Source organism: Camelus bactrianus, chromosome 27 (genome assembly GCF_048773025.1).
Source record: "Camelus bactrianus isolate YW-2024 breed Bactrian camel chromosome 27, ASM4877302v1, whole genome shotgun sequence".
NCBI classification, from domain to species: Eukaryota; Metazoa; Chordata; class Mammalia; order Artiodactyla; family Camelidae; genus Camelus; species Camelus bactrianus.
In genome coordinates, this window is record NC_133565.1 from 34843718 (window position 1) to 34863121 (window position 19404).

Genomic DNA, 19404 nt, shown 5'->3' on the forward strand with positions numbered 1-19404 from the left:
ACAGTTTGGGGCTATTAGGAAAAAAGCTGCTACGAACACGCGTGCACTATCCTCTGACGGGCGTTTCTGCCAGGCGCACGCGCCTACGAGTGGGATCTCTGGGTCAAAGGGCAGGCAAACGTTTAGCTTCAGGAGGCTTTTCCCAAGTGGTCGCACCCATTTCGCTTCCACGTCCACTAGTTTTTGAACATATCACAGAGGAGCTTCTCCATCGGCGTGTTCCCGATGGTCTTGCGGAAAAAGAGGAGCTCAACGCGCTCGGACGTGAGGAACCTCAGAGACGGCAGGAGCAGGAGCAACTTTCCAAACCTGAGCGGGAGACGGGCCCCTGAGCACGTGTCCCGGGGGCGGGGCCGCCCAGGACAGGCGGGGGGGGGCGGGGCCTCCCAGGACAGGCGGGGGGGGCGGGGCCTCCCAGGACAGGCGGGGCGGGGGAGGCGGGGAGGCGGGGGGGCGGGGGGGCGGGGAGGGAGTGGGGGAGGAGAGGAGAGATGCCAGGCGCCCAGGGCTGGGAAGCGCGGAAGGAGCAATTTCGAGGAAAGGCCCCATATACCCCCGCCCCTGACCCACTGCCGCCCCCTCGAGTGTTTAGGTAAGGAGTGTGATGAAAACAGTGAATACCACTTAGTTATTACGTGTAAAGCTCTATTATTATGTGAGAAGCTATATTGGTTATATATGTGAGTATATCATTACCAATCTTACGTAATAATTAGAATTAACATTACATCATTAATACAATATTTATGATTAATGTCATATATATTTGAATGAGAATATAAATTCCTCTCTGTAAGCCACCTAGGATGACAGAGTAGCCGTTAGTGAAAATGTCCTGAAATTGAAGTGTAAGTTTTGCGGCCGAGATTCTCATCCAGGAAAACAGTCACTGTAGTTTTAAATAAGAGCCATTTGCCAGGGCAAGGCTCCCCCGTGCAGAGAAGGTGGATGGTGAAGCCCCAAGAGACAGAGCGGGGCACGAGGCCTTGGTCGGAGGGAGGGCTGACGGCTGGGGTCACGCGCTTGTCAAGGAGGCCGCTGCGAAGCTGGGCAGCACGGGGGTCTGGGAAGCCCTCCCCCGCCTTCCAATTATCCGCTGAACTTGTTTTGCCACCAAAACAGCTCAGTGGCTGCTCCCCTCGCGAGTGGCTCTGAGCCCGTGTGCACGCCTCCCTGTGCCTTCCCGTTTGCTGTGTTTCTGCTCTAAGGAGTGTCAGGAAGAAGTAACTATCAAGTCAAGTAGAGAAACTGTTTTTCAAACTGCAGGAAGTGGGTCACAACTGGCCTTCTGAAAAAATAAACTAGAAATAGAAGTATCAGAGTAAATTATACAAAGTAAGGGCAGGTGTTTTTGGGTAGAACTTTGCTTCGTGCCTGCGTGTCACTGGGTTATGATAAGAATAGCATTTCTTCCTGGGCATTGCAGGTTTTAAAACCTGAAATGCGCTGGCTCTGAGAGCCCGGAGTGACTCTCTCAACAGTCAGCTCTGCCTGTGGTTGGTACGGAGCAGCTACACGGAGAGGCACAGGAAACTGTGAGCAGAATTTCGCAGTTTGACACAAAACCAGCATGCCTGGACGTCTCTGGGAACTGGTCCCAGCAGAAACCTGGCGGAGGAGGGCCGCTGGTGTCCGTGTCCGTGGTGACCGTTTTCAGGATGCTGGGTCACGCCTGGGGGACCCGTGTTCTGCTCACGCTCATTGAGAGCAGAAACCTTTCCGCACAAAGGATGTATGACCGTGTGTAATTTGATGCTTATTGAAGGGAAATTGCCTCTTTCTGTGGTCATTTCTAGAATGACAGGGGATTCGAGGGTGCCCGTGTGAGCTTATTTCTTCAGAGAGAACTGCTGGGAGCCCCAGGAGAATGCAGGCAGTATGGTCTAAAATAGCCGGTAGGTGCCTGGAGGCCAAGTGGTCCGATCTGGCTGTGGCACCATTGGACCTGCTGGTGCTGGGGCAAGCTGGGCCCCTGCCTGCGCCCTCCCCGCAGCCACACTCTCAGCGGGCTGCCACCGTCCTCCAAACCCCGCCAGGGCCGGGCTCCTACTGTCCACACACATAGCTTATGCAAGTGCCTCTCCACCTAAGTAAAGAACTCGTCCCTTGTTCCTTACATCCACTCAGGAGCCAAGTCTGACCCACTCCAGCTCCCGGGGACCCTTGCATCTGTCATGGCCTTTCCGCTCCTAAAGAGCAGTCTGCATTAAGTCCAGCTCCGGGTACAACACCCTCCTCAAAGCCTGCAGCGGCTCCCCTCCGCCTGCCACACCAGACATGGCCTTTGGCAGGCCTACAAAGCCCTGAACAGGCTGGTGCCGGGGTGCGGTTCTGGCTCAGTGCCCCCCGCCTCACGGGCAGCAATCTGTTCCACCTTCAGACTGGGCTCCTGTCCTGAGAACACACGCAGACTGGCCTCTCCCTCTCTCTCCCTCTGTAAACACTGATTTCTCTTCTCTGAGATCCTGTCCTTCCTCCAAGTCCGGCCCTGCCTCCACAAATCCCCTCTCCGCTCTGCTGTGCACCCCCTTTCCCGGGGGGGCTCTGTCTTCGGACACATGCAGCCCTCAGTCCCTGGCTGGGGGGCGCTCACCTTCAGTGCGGGCTCGGGAGGCAGCAGGCTTGCCTCACACACGTTTTGGTCCCACCGTGGGGCCTGGCGCTGTGCTGGCCCATGGTAGCTGCTGGATGCGTGCTGGCTGACCTGAGACGCCTGTGCCGTCTGCTCAGGGCAGCCCGGACGCAGTGCTGGAGGTGGGCAGCGGGTGGGGAGCTGAGGGGCGGGTGGGCAGGTGGGCACGCGCTCGGCTCACCTCACGGGCTGGCTGGGGTGGTGGGCCTTGCTGTGCTGGCTCAGCATCACCTGGGACTGGTCCTGCAAGGCCTCCACGTGCTCGGGGTCCTTCAGGCCCCGCGTTTCTGGGGAGAAGTGGCCGCAGTGAGCCTCTCCTGGCCCCTCTGCCCACTCCCAGCCAGCCAGGGCCTCGGGAGGGCTGAGCCCAGCCCCGCAGCCCTCCCTCCCGCCCCAGGAAGGAGCCTGCATGCGTCTGGGTCTGCGTGGGGCAATGCGGGGAAAGCGAGAGGTGCAGGGAAGTCACCAGAGTTACCCCTCCTTATCCCCAGCCCCTGTCCTCCAAGGCTGGGGCGAGGACGCAGCTACCTGGTTTGAAGAGGACCAGGGCCTTCATGCACGCGAACTCCGTGGGGTCCACCGCCAGTGCCCGGAACCGCGAGATGGTCTCCTGTAGGATTCGAGTCTCTGCACTGGCCAGTGCCAGGCGGCCCTGGGAGCTGCCAGCAGCAGAGGCCTCGGGCGGGACCAGCAGTGGGCAGCTGTTCAGGGGCAGAGACCACTGTATGGCCCCCAAGAGGAAGAGCTCACTCCACGCCTCTTCCAGCAGGATCACCTGTGCCCAGAGAGGGAGGAGTGTGATGGCTGATCCATGGCTCCCTGGCTCCGCCTGGAACCTCCGCCCCCTTCTCGGGTGCCCTGGGAAAGGAAGGGCTGGTCCTGGGTGCCCAGACCACTCTGCCCTCTGCCTGACATCCACCAGGCACAGAGCTCTGGGATTTGGCACCATCTGGCCCAGCAGCCTAGGCACCAAGACACTCTGTGGGCTCCATCCAGAGCCTCAGGGGGAACATTTAGGAAAGCCCAGAGCCGTGGGAAGTTGGGCAGCCTCAGGGACATCGCCACCAGCGTCCTAAGTCGAGTGCACTCAGCAGACAGCTTCTGAGCTGCTCCATCCAAGCCCCTGGCTAAGGGCTCAGCCCCTCAGCGCGTCTCTTCTCCTGGAGTTCTCATGGCAGGTCCCCTTGCTCACGAGAAGCCCAGGGTTGGGGAGTGTCCTAGAGGTGAGGAGGCTGGGGTGAAACTCAAGCCCTGAAGTAAGAGGCTTTTGTGTTCCTAGGGAGCCGAGTCACCATTTGTGCTGTTTAGGGTGTGCAGACCACCCTGTGACGGATAGAGCATCTGAAGGGCCTGAGGGTTTGTCTAGGAGGAAAGAAGACCCAGGGGGCCGCAGGCACTGCCTTCAAACCCCTGGTCCCTGTGTGTGCCTGGCCACATTGTCCCCGAGGTGCATACCTCGATCACCACCACTGCCCAGAGACGTGAGCATCCCCAACAGCCACATCCCTGAGACTTGTGCCCCGACCACCACGGACTCCGAGGCACGGGCACCCCCAACCGCCCCTGCCCCCAGCCCAGCGGACTCTCGGGGGCCCCCTGGCGGGTGTACCTGGTCCCGGAAGGGCAGGTTGGAGAACACTGGCAGGTTCTTGGCCCACTTGACAGCCATGAAGAGCAGGCGAGCCGATGTCTCGTGGATGCTGTCCAGGCCACAGGGGGAGGAGGCGGAGTGTGGGGACGAGGGGAACTCGGGGTCATTGCTGGTGACATCGACATTCTCATCCGCTGTTGGAGGAGGAGGTTGTGCATCGGCCCCGGCTCCGCGGCTGGCGGCAGAGGGCGCTCAGGGGCCCGGGTGTGGGGATAAGGGTCGTCTGGGAGCTCCCACTTACCATCCTCGGGCTCCAGCTTAGCACAGGTTTCTGCCGTTATAAGGCTGGCCATGAAGTGGTGGTGCCCTGGAGGTGTGAGGGCCCGGGGCCCCAGGGCTCTGGCTGCAGACACAGGCGTGGGGCCCTGGGAGCTGGGCCCTGCTGGCACTGGGGGAGCCCCCAGGGGGTCCAGCCGCGGCTCTGGGTCCGACTCCACGCTGTCCCGGCGGACCTGGGTGGTGCTTCGTGGCTGGCGCTCGTTCTGCACGGCTGGGGAGGCAGGAGGCGTCAGGACCCCTATGGGCCACGCACCCCCAGCGCCTCGGCCGCACCCCTCTGGGTCGGCTCCCGACTCACCGTCCTGGTTCATGCCCGCCTGCAGGCACTTCTTCAGCCGGCAAGCCTGGCACTGGTTGCGGTGAGCCTTGTCCACCGGGCACATCCCCGCCCCCACCTGACACCTGCGAGCCGAGGGGAGCCCCAGGGCGTCAGGGTCCTGGCCGGGCCCTGGGCCATGGGTTTGGGGCACGTTTGCCCCAGCCCCGTCTTCCCTGAACGCCCCATCCCTCCCAGGGACCCGGGGGGGCCAGGGCCCTGCCCTCCACCACCTGTACATGAGCCTCCGCCGCACGCTCCTCTTGAAGAAGCCGCTGCAGCCGTTGCAGGCGTAGATGCCATAGTGCTTCCCGCTGCTGGTGTCGCCACATACGCGGCACTGGAGCGAGGGCCCTGTGCATGGTGGGCAGGACCAGGCTGGGCTGGGGGCACCGCCTCAGGGGCCCTCCTCCCTCCTTCCCTTCCCATCCTCGGGTCCCATCCGCCCACATTTACAGGCACCCGTGTCCCTCCCCTCCGGAGAAGTGTCTCCCTTACCACCCAGACCCTTCTCCTGGCGCCCCCCACCACGGCCAGTCCTCCACCAGAGCCCAATTTCCGCCGCCACTTCCCCACCCCCCAGCCCCTCTCTGCCTGCGGCGTCAGCTCCATCACACACAAGAGCATTCTTGACACCATCACTGGGGACCTCTGCTCCCAAGCCCCAGGTCACTTGTCTCTGCTTTCCTCCTCCATCTGCTCAGCTGTCCTGTTTCTAGGATTCCGGGTTTGCCAGCAGATTCCCTCACCCTTGCCCACAGCCCTTGGGGATTGCTCCTGAGTCACTCTGGCTCCTTTCATGGTCCCTACAAATCTCTGCCCATAATCTGCTCCCCAGGGGCGCAGACCCTGCCTCCTGGAAAGCCATACCTGTTGGCTCCTCCCCCAGGCCCCACCTGCCTGGAGACTCCTTCCTGGAGGCAGCCACAGCCGCCGGCACAGCTGCAGCCATGTTGGAGCTCATGGACGCTGTCAGCCTAGTCCCGGCCGGTCCCAGGGCAGCCTCTGCCTTTCTGCCTGAGGTAGGCCTCAGGATGGCTGAGCGGGGCCCAGCCTCTGCCTCCCTCTCTGTACCTCCGGCTCTCTGTCTTCTGTCTCTACATGTCCCTCTGTCTGTCTCTCTCCCTGTCTCTCCTCTCCATGCTCCCGCTTCCTGTCCCCTCTGTCTAAACTCAGGAGCGGCCCCAACTTCCCCTCACAGCAGCGGCTCTGGCTCGAGGAGATTTCTCCCAGGGCAGCGCTGGACGCAGCTTATGATCCTCTTAATCTTTACTGTCTCCACAGGGGATCAACCGGCCACACCTGCAGCATTATCAAGGTGCCCCCGGAGCCGGTCAGTCCGGCCGCCCCTCTCCAGCTCCCAGGCTGCCTGGTGTCCCCGGGTGGCTCCTGTCCTGTGCTCTCATGCTGTTCAAATCATCAAGGAGACGTGGACTCCACTTGCCCCAGGACTGGATGTGTCTGGAGACAAGCGTGTGGCTTGGCGGGGGTGGGGTGTCCGTGTATGTGTGGCTCTGCACACGGGTGCTCACTGTGGGGCCTGGGTGGCTCCTGTTCTCCACCCCAGTGCTTCTCACTCAGTCCCTTGATTAGCGGACGGCGTAGGGCCCAGGATTTGAAGGTCTGAGCACTCTTGGATGGCTAGTAGCCCCCAGACGCCCAGCACAGAGGCAGCTCCCATCATACATGGAAATGAGTCAATGCACGGTCTGAGGCTGGCCTGCAGGCAGGGCGGCTGGGGCCCCATGTGGAGGGTCTCTGTTGGACTGGAGGCGGTGAGGACACAGACCCTGAGTCTGACTACGGGCTCTCAGGTGGCCTCCCCACCCTTCCCTGACTTGGTCTCACAGTCCTAGCCAGGCCGGTCCCTCAGCTGTCTCCAGACCCAGTCTTCCCAGCTTGAGCCCAGTGATGGTTCTGAAGGGAGGAGGTGGAAAGAGGTGTCCGCCCCTCCCTGGACCGGGCACCAGGCCTCAGACAGAGCTGAGACAGACCCAAGTTCGAATCCCCGCTTCCTCACAGTCAGCCCTGCATCCCCGAGCAAGTGACTTAACCTGTCTGAGCCTCAGTCCCCTCGTCTCACAAAGGGGTGAGGGAAGTTCCCGCGTGGCGCTGTAACCGGGGTAGCTAAGCTGATTCTCCGTGTCCAGTGCGTGGCACGTAGCAGGAGCGAGACCAGTGACGGGAGCTGTTACCATGATTACTTCTCAGGGTTACTGAGACGAGCCCAGAGCAATCCACAGTGGGCGGCCTTTTCTCCTGCTCCCCCCACCTCACCCCCACTCCCATCCCACGCCCAGGCCAGAGAAGAAAGCCCCATGTTGGTCTGGAGGGAACCACCCATCCTCAGCAGACCTGGGCTCACCCCGGCAGGAGCTGGCCCGGCCTGAGAGCCTGAGGGCTCAGGGCGGACAGTGTGAAGATTCTGGAAGGATCACAGAGTTATGGGGACAGAGGGGGTGGGGCAAGTGGGGTTAACCCTCGCTGTGACAGGGAAGCAGTATTGGGGATTTGGAAAGTCAGCTTGAGGGGCTTTGCACGGTAATCTGCTTTCTGGGGCCTCAGAAGATCGAGGCCATGGGGCTGAGGCCCCTCGCCTGGCCTCCTCTGCCCCCGTCCTTGCCCTCACCTGTCTCCTAACCAGCAGCCCCTCAGGGCCCTCCACTGCAAGGTCTCCAGCTGCACCTGACCTCCAAAGCCAAGGGCATCTCCCGTGAACTTGACTGACAGTTCCCTCCTTCCCAAGTAGCACCTCTCCCTCTTCTTCTGGAGGACCCCTTCCCCACCTTCCTCTCCCTCTGGACTTGTCGACAGCTCCGGTGCCCCAGCGGACATCTCCACCCCCCCTCCCCCCCACCAGCAGCCTCCCGCCCTGGGAGCCAGCTGCTCGGAAGGAGGGGGACAGCAGACCACCCTGGCTGGGAGGGAGGACCTGGAGGCCGAGCACTGGGCCAGGAGACAGGCTAAGGGGTTTGTAGGAAGGGTGACCAGGAAAGATTTTTTTTTTTTCCTGTCAAGGGAGATATTTACAGAAAAATATTTGAGAACAGGAGTTCCTTTTACAATGAGAGACAGAGAGAAGAAAGAGGCAGGGAGAGAGAGTGAAGCTGGAAGTAGGGTGTAAATCAAATACCTGATACCTGAGCAAAACTAGGTGGGGTGCAGGGCACAAGTAGAGGGGCGGCTCTGGCCTGGAGAGGGGTTGCCCGGAAGGACTCAGAGAACCCAGGGCTTTGGGCAGGCTTGGGTTCAGATCCTGGTTTTACAACTTCCTGGCTGTGTGAGCTTGGACAAGTTACTCTGCCTCTCTGTTTCAGCCCCACCATCTCTGAACTGGGGAGGCTAGTGCTCCTGGCGGTTGTGGCGGGATTAGAGGAGGTGACACTACAGGGGCTGGCCCCGTCCAAGGTGAGAGGGAGGAGGCAGGTGGAAGGGAGCCGGGGGGGGGGGGCAGAGGCTGGTGGGGGAGGGCAGAGGCTGGGGTGAACGCCTTGGAGAGGGTGAGGTGAGGTCTGAAGTAGCCGCCTTGGGACAAGGGGCTCAGGGAGGGACGGTGCGGGGAGCTCTGAGGCCCCACTGAGGTTAATGACGGTGACGGTCTGGGCAGGTATAGAATTTTCCTTGAAGCCCACAGCAGCCTGGCAGATACTGGGAGAACATGGACACCAGGACTGCTCCATGGCTGCACTTCCTCTGGGCAAGTGTGTGGGAAGGACCTCGAGGAAGGGGTTGACGGTGGGGGAGAGGAGTCCTGGGGGAGAACTGAGCAGGGATGCGGAGCGGGAGGAACGCCTTTCCCCAGGGGGGTCTTTTCTCTGCTGCTCTCCATCTGAGCTGCCCTGCCCCTCCTCCCTATCTGCCCAATCTCTCCCATCCTCCAAGGCCTGGTAGGGCTCACCTCCTCCAGGCTGTCTGCCCTGACTCCTCTGTCCACCTTTTCTTTTTCTAGAGGCACCTCCAGAGCTAGATATTGTCTTTAACATAGGGCCTCACGCCAGGTCAGCTTTCTCTCCTCAGTCGATGGAAGGTTCCAGGGACCAGGTTCAGACAGAGTTTGGGGTCAGCTGGGCATGCGGATCCCAGGCCTTAATGAACAGAAGTCCATTTTTAACTTGTTTCTATTTTCCTGGTATTCTATAGGGTTTGTATTACTTGGAATGAAAAAAAAATTAATCCATCAAAATAGAAGACACCAGCACTGCTGGACCTGCTTGTTCTCACACTGTGTGTTCTGACTTTATCATGTCAGCCCTTCCATCATTTTGCTCGCAGCCGAGCTCCTCTCCTCTCTCTCACCCTGGCCCTCGGTTCTTTGGCAGGTCAGGCCCAGCCAGAGCTGTGACTGTGCTGGGGAAAAGGATGACAGCCCAGCAGGGCCAGGGGACAGGGGGGTCCCTCCCGATCTGTGACCACCAGCTGCTGGGGCAGACGCCAAAGGATTACTCAGCCCAAAGCCTTGGATCTGCTGACGAAGCTGCCAGAGGCCACCTTATCACTAATACAATTATTCCCCCAGGGGACAGGTCAGCAACTTCCTTCTGACTCCCTGGGAGTCGGGGGGGGGGGCTGGGAGGTGGGCCTTCAGAACTCATTTCCCCTTGGACCTCGGGGACCCTGGCAGGTACAGCCGCCTGCTGCAGCCCGTCCAGGGCCTGCCATACCCTGTGTCACCAGGTCCCAGGCCTGAGAGATGGCCTGTGCTTGGCCCTCGGGAGGAGGGAGTGGTTCCTGGGCTGACCCAGCTGCTGGTCAGGCTGCCCGGCCTGGCTGGCGTGGCTGCCATGCTGGTGGCGTTGGGCTTCTGGCTGGGGGCAAGCCTTGTCCACAGCACACGGTCCTGGGAACCCGTCTTCTGGGATTTCTTAAAATTCTCTTTTCTCCCCCAATCCAAGTTTCCCTGAGGAAGGAGAGCTCGTGGTGTGTACGCCGGCCCTGGAGCTCCGGGCCCAGCAAGTCCACTTCCGGGAAACGACTCCACGGAAAATCTCACGAAGATCTAATTAGATGGCTGTTCCCTGCAGCGATTTTAGTAAAACACCCATCCGGAGACAACTGGCCAAATAAAGCATGCTCGTCCCGAGGGTGGAATGCTGTGCGGCTGTTGAAAGTGGTACTGTCCCCAAATCCATTTCCACGGAAACACGTCCTCTGACTTTCAGCCTCAGTCCAGCTACAGAACAGCAGGTGCGGTTTGATTTAGCGCGTCTCGGGGATTCCCGGCCAAGCACGCGCCTCCTTTCCCCTCGGTAGGACCGGAGTTAAGCAGTAGTCTCTTTTTCTAGAGATGCGAATAGAAGGTTCAGGACTCCAAGAAGCCGACGCCAGCTGGAAAGTTTCTCAACAAAGCCTCTTTATTTCCTTTTCAAGATAGTATTTAGAAATAATCAGATATTCCGTGCCCTGGTTCCCAGGTCTCGGCTACTGAAGTCTTTCCTTCCAGAATTGTTTTAAAGGTCTGAGCAGAGCAGGGGCGCTTCCGCCCCGGTTGTGGAGGAGGAGCAGACGGAAGGGAGCCTGTCCAGGGCCCGTCCGATCTGCTGCTCCATGTTGGGGGGGATCCCCCTTCCTCTGTGGTGATGACACACCGTGAGCCAGGTCTGTTTTAGCCGCCCCCCCCCCCCGCGGTGCTCAGAGAGCGGGGCGTCTCCGTTCTCTAGGGGAGCTATTCCCAGCGGGAATTCTCACCACCCGCAGAAAATCTTACTGCCTTTGAGTGTTTGAATATGTGTTACAATTATAATCAGGATAAAACAGAGCCCTTTTCAGGTCTTTAAACAGAGAATGGCTAACTTGAAATAAATACACCCATAATAATCCCGGGAAATATTTATGGAGAACTTGTTCAGTGTTTCCGTGCGGGGATGACAAGCCTCTCGTGCTCTCGGGTTCCCTCCCTCGTGACCTGAGGGGATGCTCGCATCTCCAGCCGCTGCTCAGGCCGGGCCGGGCTGATGCGAACGGCTGCAGCCGTAGGGGTGGGGCCTCGTCCCCAAGGAGCCCCTCCTCTTGCTGAGCCCCGTGTCATCCCCTTAGTGCTAGACCCGGTGGTGGGGTGGGGGCCGGGGAGTGAGAACTCTCTGAAAACCAGCCCCGAAGTATCTTACAAGCTCAGCCGCACGCACCACCACACCTGCGCGCACGTGTGTGTTCTTGCTGAGCTACCCTCTGGGTTGTAACATTTACTACCTCCTAGAAACGAAACAGCAGGCAGGGGTTTTCAACTTGGGACACGACTGACGTTTGGGGCCAGACAATGCTTGTTGTGGGGCGTTCTGTGTCCTGGGCGGTGTTTAGTAGTTCCCTGCCCTCTGCTCACTAAATGCTGTTGCGGAAAAAATACGTTACAGCTGGGTATTAAAAGTCAGTGTTACAGCTCAGCTGTGACAGCAGTCTGAATCCCGGCGATACCAAGCAGCACTTAGACAGTTGGAGAACTCAAGTTCATTACACCACCAAGCCCAAAGGAGTTTACATTTCAAGCTCTATACTGCGACTCTCGCTTTACACAGGACTTTTATAGGCTGCCAGTTTTACACTTTGCAACATCATATGCAAATAAAGTATAACAGAAGTTGACCAACCAGAAATAAGCTTTTTAGAAATAGCCCAATCAGGAGTGAGAGAAGTAACCAATCAGAAGTGAGCTCAGGGAACCAATAGAATTCTAGGTGTAAGTTAGCCACTTTAGAGGCAAAAAGTGAGATAGAGCCTCTGGGCCAGGGAACGGGCGGTGCTGGTAGAGCAGCGGCCCTGCCTAGGGGTCCTGCCTGTCTTTTTATGGGGCTTCCCGCCTCAATGCCAGCCCCTTCTTTCCAGCTGTGACAGCCAGAAATGTCTCCAGACATTGCTGAATGTCCCCTTGAAGGACACGGGTCTAAGTCCTGTTATCTCCTACTTTCCTGACAGTTCACCAACCTGATTCCACAGTTGCAGGAAGCACTTCCTGTGGCAGGTGTCTGTGAGGAACCCCTGGCCGTTAGGTGTGTGACACTATGTCCAGTGTCATGTGTAGGCAGACTCAGGAACTGTCTGGAAGGATGCTCAAAGTGTCGGCAGGTTTCTCTGTAGGAGAATTTTACTATTGTATTTTCAACATATTTTTCTGTGTTGTTTGAATGTTTAATAATGAACATGTATCATAATTATAATTAAGATGAAGCTTTTTCATGTTTTTAAAAGAGACTAGCTAATTTGAAATAAACATGACCGTTAATCACAATCATCATTGGAAATACTTATTTAAGAAATAAATATATGCCCGTCACAGTTGTATGTGTTTATATGTGTGAACTCACTTCATCTTCACAACACTACCAGGTAGGCAGTACCATTATTAGCTTCTTTTTGCAGACAAGACTGCCAGAGAGGTTTAGCGACTTGCCCAACGTCACGCAGCTGGTAGGTGACAGAGCTGTGATTCAAACCCAGGCAGATAAGCTGGTTATTTTAGGAGAATGTATCTGCCCAAGGGAAGGGAGGAAAAAATGGGACTATCACATTTAAAAAATCACCTCCGTACATGTAATAAAGAAAACCTCCTGCAGACACATTCCCTCCCCAGGAAGGCTGACAGGGCGGTCCCCAGGGATTCGGGGCTGCTGGAGCCACTCTGAGCCGGCGTCGCTGTTCTGGCGTTTCCCCGAGATGCAGCTCTTAGCCTCCAGCTGCAGTAACGCGTCTAGAGAAGAGCGAGAGGCTCACTCTGTCGGAGCCTTTGTTTTCTGTGTTTGCTTCCAACGCAAGGGCTCTGGGCTGACTGGGAGTTCCCTGCAGTGCTGCGCGTCCGTGCGCGCGCGTGTGCAGGGGCGCGTGTGCGCGGGGAGGACCCGGCTGGCCGCGCCCGCCGAGGGCTGCCTGAGCGGTTGGCGCGAGGACCCCCGCCCTGCCTGTGTCTGCCGTTTTTCCTTGAGGCCCCAGACGACGTGCTGCCAGCTGCCAGGGCGCCTTGAAACTGCCGGGATCGAACTGTTTAGATGAGTGAGCCCTGCTCACTGGTAACATTGGGCACGTTTTCCTTCCTGACTTCTGATCCTGAGGGAAGCTGTGTTTAATGACATTCCTTATTAGCTCCATTTATCAATTTGGTGAACATGGTAAACTGAGGTAGCAAAAATCCATCTGCCCAGAGATGGAGGACACGGTCTTTAGGATGACATTTGAGAAAACATATACGCTCAAAGCAATTCTCCCTGAGATGTGACGTTGCAGGAGGGTCCCCGGGGTGGACCGACTGCTGGCCATCTTTTCAGCCTGGGCTGCAGTCTTGCCCCGGCTCCAGGCTCTGGCCGCAAAGGTCTCCTGGATCCCTGAACACAGCGAATGTCTTCCCCAAACACGGGCTTCCCGTATGAGGTTCCTGCTCCCTGTTATCTTCAAAGGGCTTTAACCTGCTCTTTGCTAGAACTTCTTACACAAACACTACACCATGATATGAGAAGGTGTTGTTTTCAGTCACCATGCACTGGAAATAGCTAAATATATATTTTTTAGTTAATAAATTATGGCATGTTTCCCAGATGGCTATTTTTCTGCCATTGAAAGGGGGTTATATGGAAAAATGTTACGATGAACTAGCAAGCTACGAAATACTACAGACACTATGACATTTGTATACAAAACCAAAATGGTTCTGTTAAGTCACGGGCACTCTGCCTGGTATTAAATCAAATTTGATAGAAATTATCTTTTTTAATTGTACTAAATTTTATTTAATAAAATTATTAAATTATAAAAATGCATTACAATATACTTAATATATTTAATAGGAAAAAGTGTTTAATGGATATTAACATTATTATTTTACTGACCTTTTTATGTTGTTATACTGTTTCTTCAGCATCAAGAATGGTCAGTTATTTATTCGTTTATTTATTTAGTCATCTGCTTTCCATGGTAGCGTCTAACTAAGTCTGTGATCTATATTTTTATTCCCAGACACAGTCCTAAGTTGAGACTCTTGGATAAGATATTGAAATTTAAAATAAGTTTTCTGGAATGCTGAAATTATTTTGGAAACAGAATGTTCAAAAACAGACACACACAATTAAAATACATGAAGGAGTCAATTTTAATTTAGTTTGTCATGGCGATGGTATTGTGGCTGTGCTTAATAAACGTGAATGTTTATAACTGTTGGAGGCATGTCCTGAGGCATTTACCAGAGAAGTGATTGAATGTCTTGCATTTGCTTTTTAAAGACCCCCCCTCAACCTGCCCCCAAAAGTAAATGAATGAATATGAACTGAGAACAACTAAGGTTGATGGTTTGATGTGGGAAATGAGACCATGGGGTTTCACTAAACTATTACCTCCACAATTTTGTTTATGATTGAAATTTTATAAAATAAAAAATTAATTAAAAATTATCTACTCACACAAGCAGACAACATGCAAAATGATACAAAAATGTGGTTGATGACTTTGGACACGTTCTCAAGTCTGTCTTTCCTGGTTGTCCCTTTGTTTGCACCCCACCCCTGCAAACTGTCACTCACCATTTTTATCTTGCTGTGTAATTGACGAAAATTCCAGGTGCTGGCTTTGCATTGGGTTTTGTGCACCAGCGACCTCTCCTGGAAGAAGGAAAAGGCAGCTAGCTGTGGTGGAGGTGCCTTAGAGCTTCTCTCTGAATGAGTGTCTGTTTTTTTTTTCAATGGTGTTCCTTAGAGAATTTATTTATCTGTTTAACTTACTTGTTATTAAATTTTTTTATAATTGACATATAACATCGTGTAAGTTTAAGCTGTACAACGTGTTGATCTGACGCGTCATATGTTCCAAATGGATTAGCCAACACCAGCATCATGTCACGCGGTTGTCACGTCACGATTCTTGTCCGCGGTGAGAGCAGGGACAAGACCTGCTGGTGCGGCACAGTCTCGTCCACCCTCGTCACCACACTGTGCGTTGGAGCCCAGCACGTGTTCGTTTTCTAACTGAAGCTTAGACCCTTGACTAACCTCTCCCCGTCCCCCACCCCCAGGGCCCTGGAAACCACCATTTTACTGTCCGTCTCTACCAGCCTGGCTTCTTTTTTTTTTTTTTAAGATTCTACAGATCAGTGATCTCCTGCAGTGCTTTTCCTTGTCTGATTTATTTCTCTTGGGATGCCCGCGGCTGGCTTGCCTCAAATCCTTGTCCTCCTCCTCCAGCCAACTCTTTCTCACACGTCAGGACTCAGCACCAGTGTCTCTCCTCAGATCCGAGCTCTCCATCCCTCCCCACTTCCCAGTCATGTGATAGCACCCAGCTCTTTGTTGAGTTGTCATTGCCTGTCTCCAACTAGACAGACCAAGAGATGTCTGAGACCAGAGAGCTGTCGACCTTTTTTAAAGGCTTGACACATAGAAGGAGCCCTGACTATGATTTATTCAACGACTGACTGACTGAGTAAATGAAAGCACCCCTCAGTCCCCAGCAGACTTTGCAGCCCCTCCTCCTGCCCTCTCCCTCTGCTCTGGCCTCCTATAGAGCCATGTCACTGCTCCAGCTCCCTCTGCTCCCCCGCCGGGGCCTGGCCCGGGGTCTGGCAGGCGACAGGTCCACATGGTCACATCCATGGCCAGTGTTGCCACTGATTCTGTCACAGGAGTCTTAAAGCATTTATTTGCAGTTGAAAACCAGGCAGCTCAGGGATTCTCCACTCAGAGAGAGGTAAAAATGAAAACTTGCTGGTAATCCTGATAGAGAATATGCTTTATTTTTAAAACTTTAAAATTTAAAATTTTTTCTATCTTTATTATTTATCTATTGTTAAATTTACATATACATACTGTTAATTGTTTCTAAGAGGAGTTTAGAGCTTTAGCTTTTTAAACTTACATAGTTATTAAAGGAATAAAGCCACCACAAAACAAGAATCAACAGAATGCGGTGACCCAGTCATAAAGGACCGTCAGTGCGTTACACATATTGAAGAAATCGGTCATCTAAGCTATGCATAAGAAGTAGTTCATTTGTGTCCACTTTGTTTAGGTTCCACATATAAGTGATGTCATATGGCATTTTTCTTTCAGAAAGAGAGTGTACTTTAATAAAAGGGGTTTATCTGGCCAGAAAACTGTTCAAATGAGAAGCCCCCTCAGAATGGAATGGCATTTTCCTGGGCATCTTGTCCAGGTTTCCACAGTGATGCTTCCGTGTTGATTTACCAGGGAAGCAGCCCCTGTACAGGATTCCAGGTGTGCTGAGGAAGGGGACTGACAAGGCTCACCCGTCCATGCTTCAAGCAGAGCTCCTCTATGTGTGTCTGTTTTATAACTGGTAGGATTTTGTTTGAAGAAAGGTTTCCTTTTCCAAAAAAGTGACAAGAGGATTGCAGGAGCCTCTGGTAAGGTATTTAATAGCTGTGTGACCTTGGTTGAACCCCATAACCTCTCTGGGCTGTTAAAGAAAGAAATCGTGGCGCTAATACACCTTACCTGTGTGAAGGCAGGAGGTGGAAATAGAGGACCTCTGCAGTTCTCTCCCAGGTTCAGGATTGTACCAAGTCACAAAATCAGAGGTAGCTTGATCTACTTGCAATACCCAGAGTGACCACAAGGTGCCGCTGTTACTCCATGAGAAAAGCTTTGTCTCCTCCGTGGACTGTTTCACCCACTCCCCAAATTCTAGTGCAAGAGCTTTGGGAATTTCTTCTCAGAAATTATAGAAGAAAAAGCAAGTTCATTAGTACTTGCAACTTCAGACAGAAGATTTACATTCTTTTAGTGACGAATCTTTGCAAAGTTACCTAGGGTTTAACGCACAGCTTTGTTTTTCTCCCAAAGCACCAAAGGGGAGTGTGTGTGATGGAGCGGGGAGGGCATGGTCTAACCCTGACGTGGTGCCTTCCGCGACAAGAAGACTCTGCAAGGTTTTGTTCTGACGCACTGGCTCTTGTGTGGTAGAGCTCCCGACACACAAACATCCAGGAGATGGATGCTGAACGGAATGGATGTTGACTTTGTTGAATTGAATCATTGAATGCCTGCTTGGCATGAAAATATATGCTCTTCTATGGAGAGGTTTTCCCATGTTCCCATAAGAATTGTGGACATGATTTGTGACAATGGCTAGAGCTGTCTCTAGCTTTTGTCTGGAATTCGGGTTTTCTGCATTTTAGAGGCGATTGCCAGGGTTTGGGGAGCACTGAGCTGGAAGGACATTTACTGAATTAAGCCCTGGTCAGGAATCTTTGTCACGTTATCTTTTGCTGGTGGGAAAAGAATGTATGGAGGCAACAGGGTTAGGCAAACTCCCGTGTTCCTAGGGGACGCCTCCCCCCCGCAGACGTTCGGAACGGGGGTGGGATGGAGCAGACGAGACTGGGGTGCTGACCTCTTGCCGCCACGAGAGCAGGGAAGGTGGAAAGGTGCTGGCGGAGGTTGCCCAGAAGGTGGTGCCTGAGGTCACCTGGGAGAGAGCCTCCGTGATGACAAAGGGTGGACGCCCTCAGCCTGGGAGCCAGACGACTTTCTAAACACCAACCTGCCTTGTTTCCCCCAGAGTGTGGTCAGCAGCAGAGTAAATGAACTGAATGTTCCTGAGTCCATGCTGGACCAACCTGTCAGGGCCTGTTTGTAGAGGAGCCCTGGTGACCTGGTGATCGTCACGAATAGGCCTGGGCAGGGAGCACGACCTCGACTGCTTTTTAGGTCCTTCCTGCAGCCCGAGACCATCCAGCCCTTCCTGAGCGGGTGAGCAGAGGGTCAGCACTGCAAAGGCTGTTCTGAATCATCTGATGCCTCAAGCTACTGGTGATGCCGATGCTGCTCGCGCTTGAGTAACTTTCAGACCGCGTGTAAAGGAAAATAATGGTCTCCCTCACCTCCAGTACTGGATGCAATACTCCAATGGTTAGTTACGGCGCTCCCAAACGAGACCAAGTGGAGGACGTTGTACCCCTTCCTGAACTGTACAACCAAAACGGAGTTGCTAAGTGGAAACTCTATTTCAGAACAAACAGAATGACAATCAACAGCACCGGTGAGACACAGAATGCTTTGCTGAAGCTCAGCTGCCTCTCACGGCATGGGTCCAGGAACGGCCTGCGTTCGGCATTTGCGGCAAGTAGCTTTCCACTCCCGCCTGCCCACACTGCTGCAGGGCCGTGCTTCAGACAGCAAGTCTGTGACGTAATTTGGCCTTTGCTTGGCGTGAATCAACCTTTTACTACTAAACTCAACTCCATTCCTCTTGCGTCAGCTCGGCCGTGACAATGAACGCAGTGCCACCCGGTCCCAGGTCGGAACCCGGGGCAGCGCTGGGCCGTACAGAGGTCAGCTCGACGAGGAGTGTATGTTCACGTCTGCTTTTAAAAAGATTTTCATTAACATGAAAACACAAAATGAACATAAAGTATTACTGAAAACGCCCTGGAAAAACACCGTGTTATTAAATTCTCTCCGCAGGCTGCATCCCCAGGCGCGGAGTTATTCAGTGGCCGTGTGGCTCTTGTTACACGGTACTGAGTGGACGTTCATAAATCAGCATTTTCATTGAAATGGTATTTCTCAGCTTGCCTCCAAAGCTCATGGCTTAACCCAGGAAAACAGGCATTTTGGGCACAGCTTGAGCAAGGCGCAAATCCACACCTCTACTCGGGCTGCTGGCCTTACTGACGCCCTGTCCCCCCCACCCCCCCTGCCCAGATCCCTGGCCGACCTCCCCCTCTCTCACGGGGAAACCACAGCCTTTCCCCGGCTCCCCAGCGTCCCACCTCCCCTTCGCCTGCGCTGCCCTGTTCTCCCTGTTCCTGAGTAGGTCATCTTCAGTACAGTTCCCGTTCAACTTTCCCCTCTGCCCAAACGCTACTGACCACTCCTTTTTGAGGCTGAGCCTCTCTGTTACGGGAATGTCTTATTTTGAACCCCGTCTGACTCGCTGTCCCTCCCTTTCTGATCTGCTGGAGGTGTCTTGCCGTCTGTCCCCGACAGTCCTAGCGATGTCTGGAGATGGTTGAAGACAGTTTCCCCTCCAGATCCTTCCGCCCCCATCCCAGTCCCCATCCTCAGCCTCCAGGCTCTTTCCTGGTGGCCGATTGACTTCATGTCACGAGTGGTTCCCAGAGCTGGAGACCGAGGCTTCCAGCATGGGTCTGACCCCTGGAACAGAGCAGGCTTTTTGCGTCCCTCTTGAGGGCAGCTGTGTGACTTCAAGTGCAGCCCACGATCCCCCGTCCTACTGAGCTTGGGGACACTGAACAGCACAGCATTTGCTCATCAGCAGCCAAGCACCCCTTGCGGCCCTTGGCCAGCTGATGTCATTGATGGGAGCCGATGTGGAGGAAGAGGCTGGAACGAATATACGGTGAGACCAGAATGCGTGCAGCCCCGGGGGAGATGGAGCTGGAAGAGACACAGGCTCGCCTCCAGGGAAGCGGACTGCAGAATCCTAGGGCCGCCTGGCGTTAGTGGGAGACGGGACCCCCGGGAGCCCCAGTGTGCTCGTCTCTGGACAGGGACAACACGCCAGCTTCCTAGGTCTGCTGTGCAGATTGGGTAGGGCTGCGTGAGAGCGCTCGGCCCACTTTCCCCCACGTAGTAG

General features: G+C 54.8%; 1 protein-coding gene across 2 annotated transcripts; it reads right to left on the reverse strand.

The window, feature by feature from the left end:
* Positions 1 to 176: 176 nt before the first annotated feature.
* NR2E3 (nuclear receptor subfamily 2 group E member 3) lies at positions 177 to 5854 on the reverse strand. 2 transcript variants are annotated; one of them, XM_074354236.1, is made up of 8 exons: positions 5749 to 5854; positions 5112 to 5232; positions 4861 to 4964; positions 4525 to 4773; positions 4242 to 4417; positions 3161 to 3407; positions 2814 to 2919; positions 177 to 309 (listed from the first exon to the last, which is right to left on the reverse strand). In XM_074354236.1, the coding sequence occupies exons 1-8, from the start codon at positions 5840 to 5842 to the stop codon at positions 177 to 179; spliced, it is 1230 nt and encodes a 409-aa protein (XP_074210337.1). In that variant the 5' UTR covers positions 5843 to 5854. The 2 variants fall into 2 exon arrangements, with proteins under 2 accessions (XP_074210337.1, XP_074210336.1); XM_074354235.1 differs by having other exon boundaries at positions 5112 to 5234; positions 5745 to 5842.
* Between the last annotated feature and the right edge of the window lie 13550 nt (positions 5855 to 19404).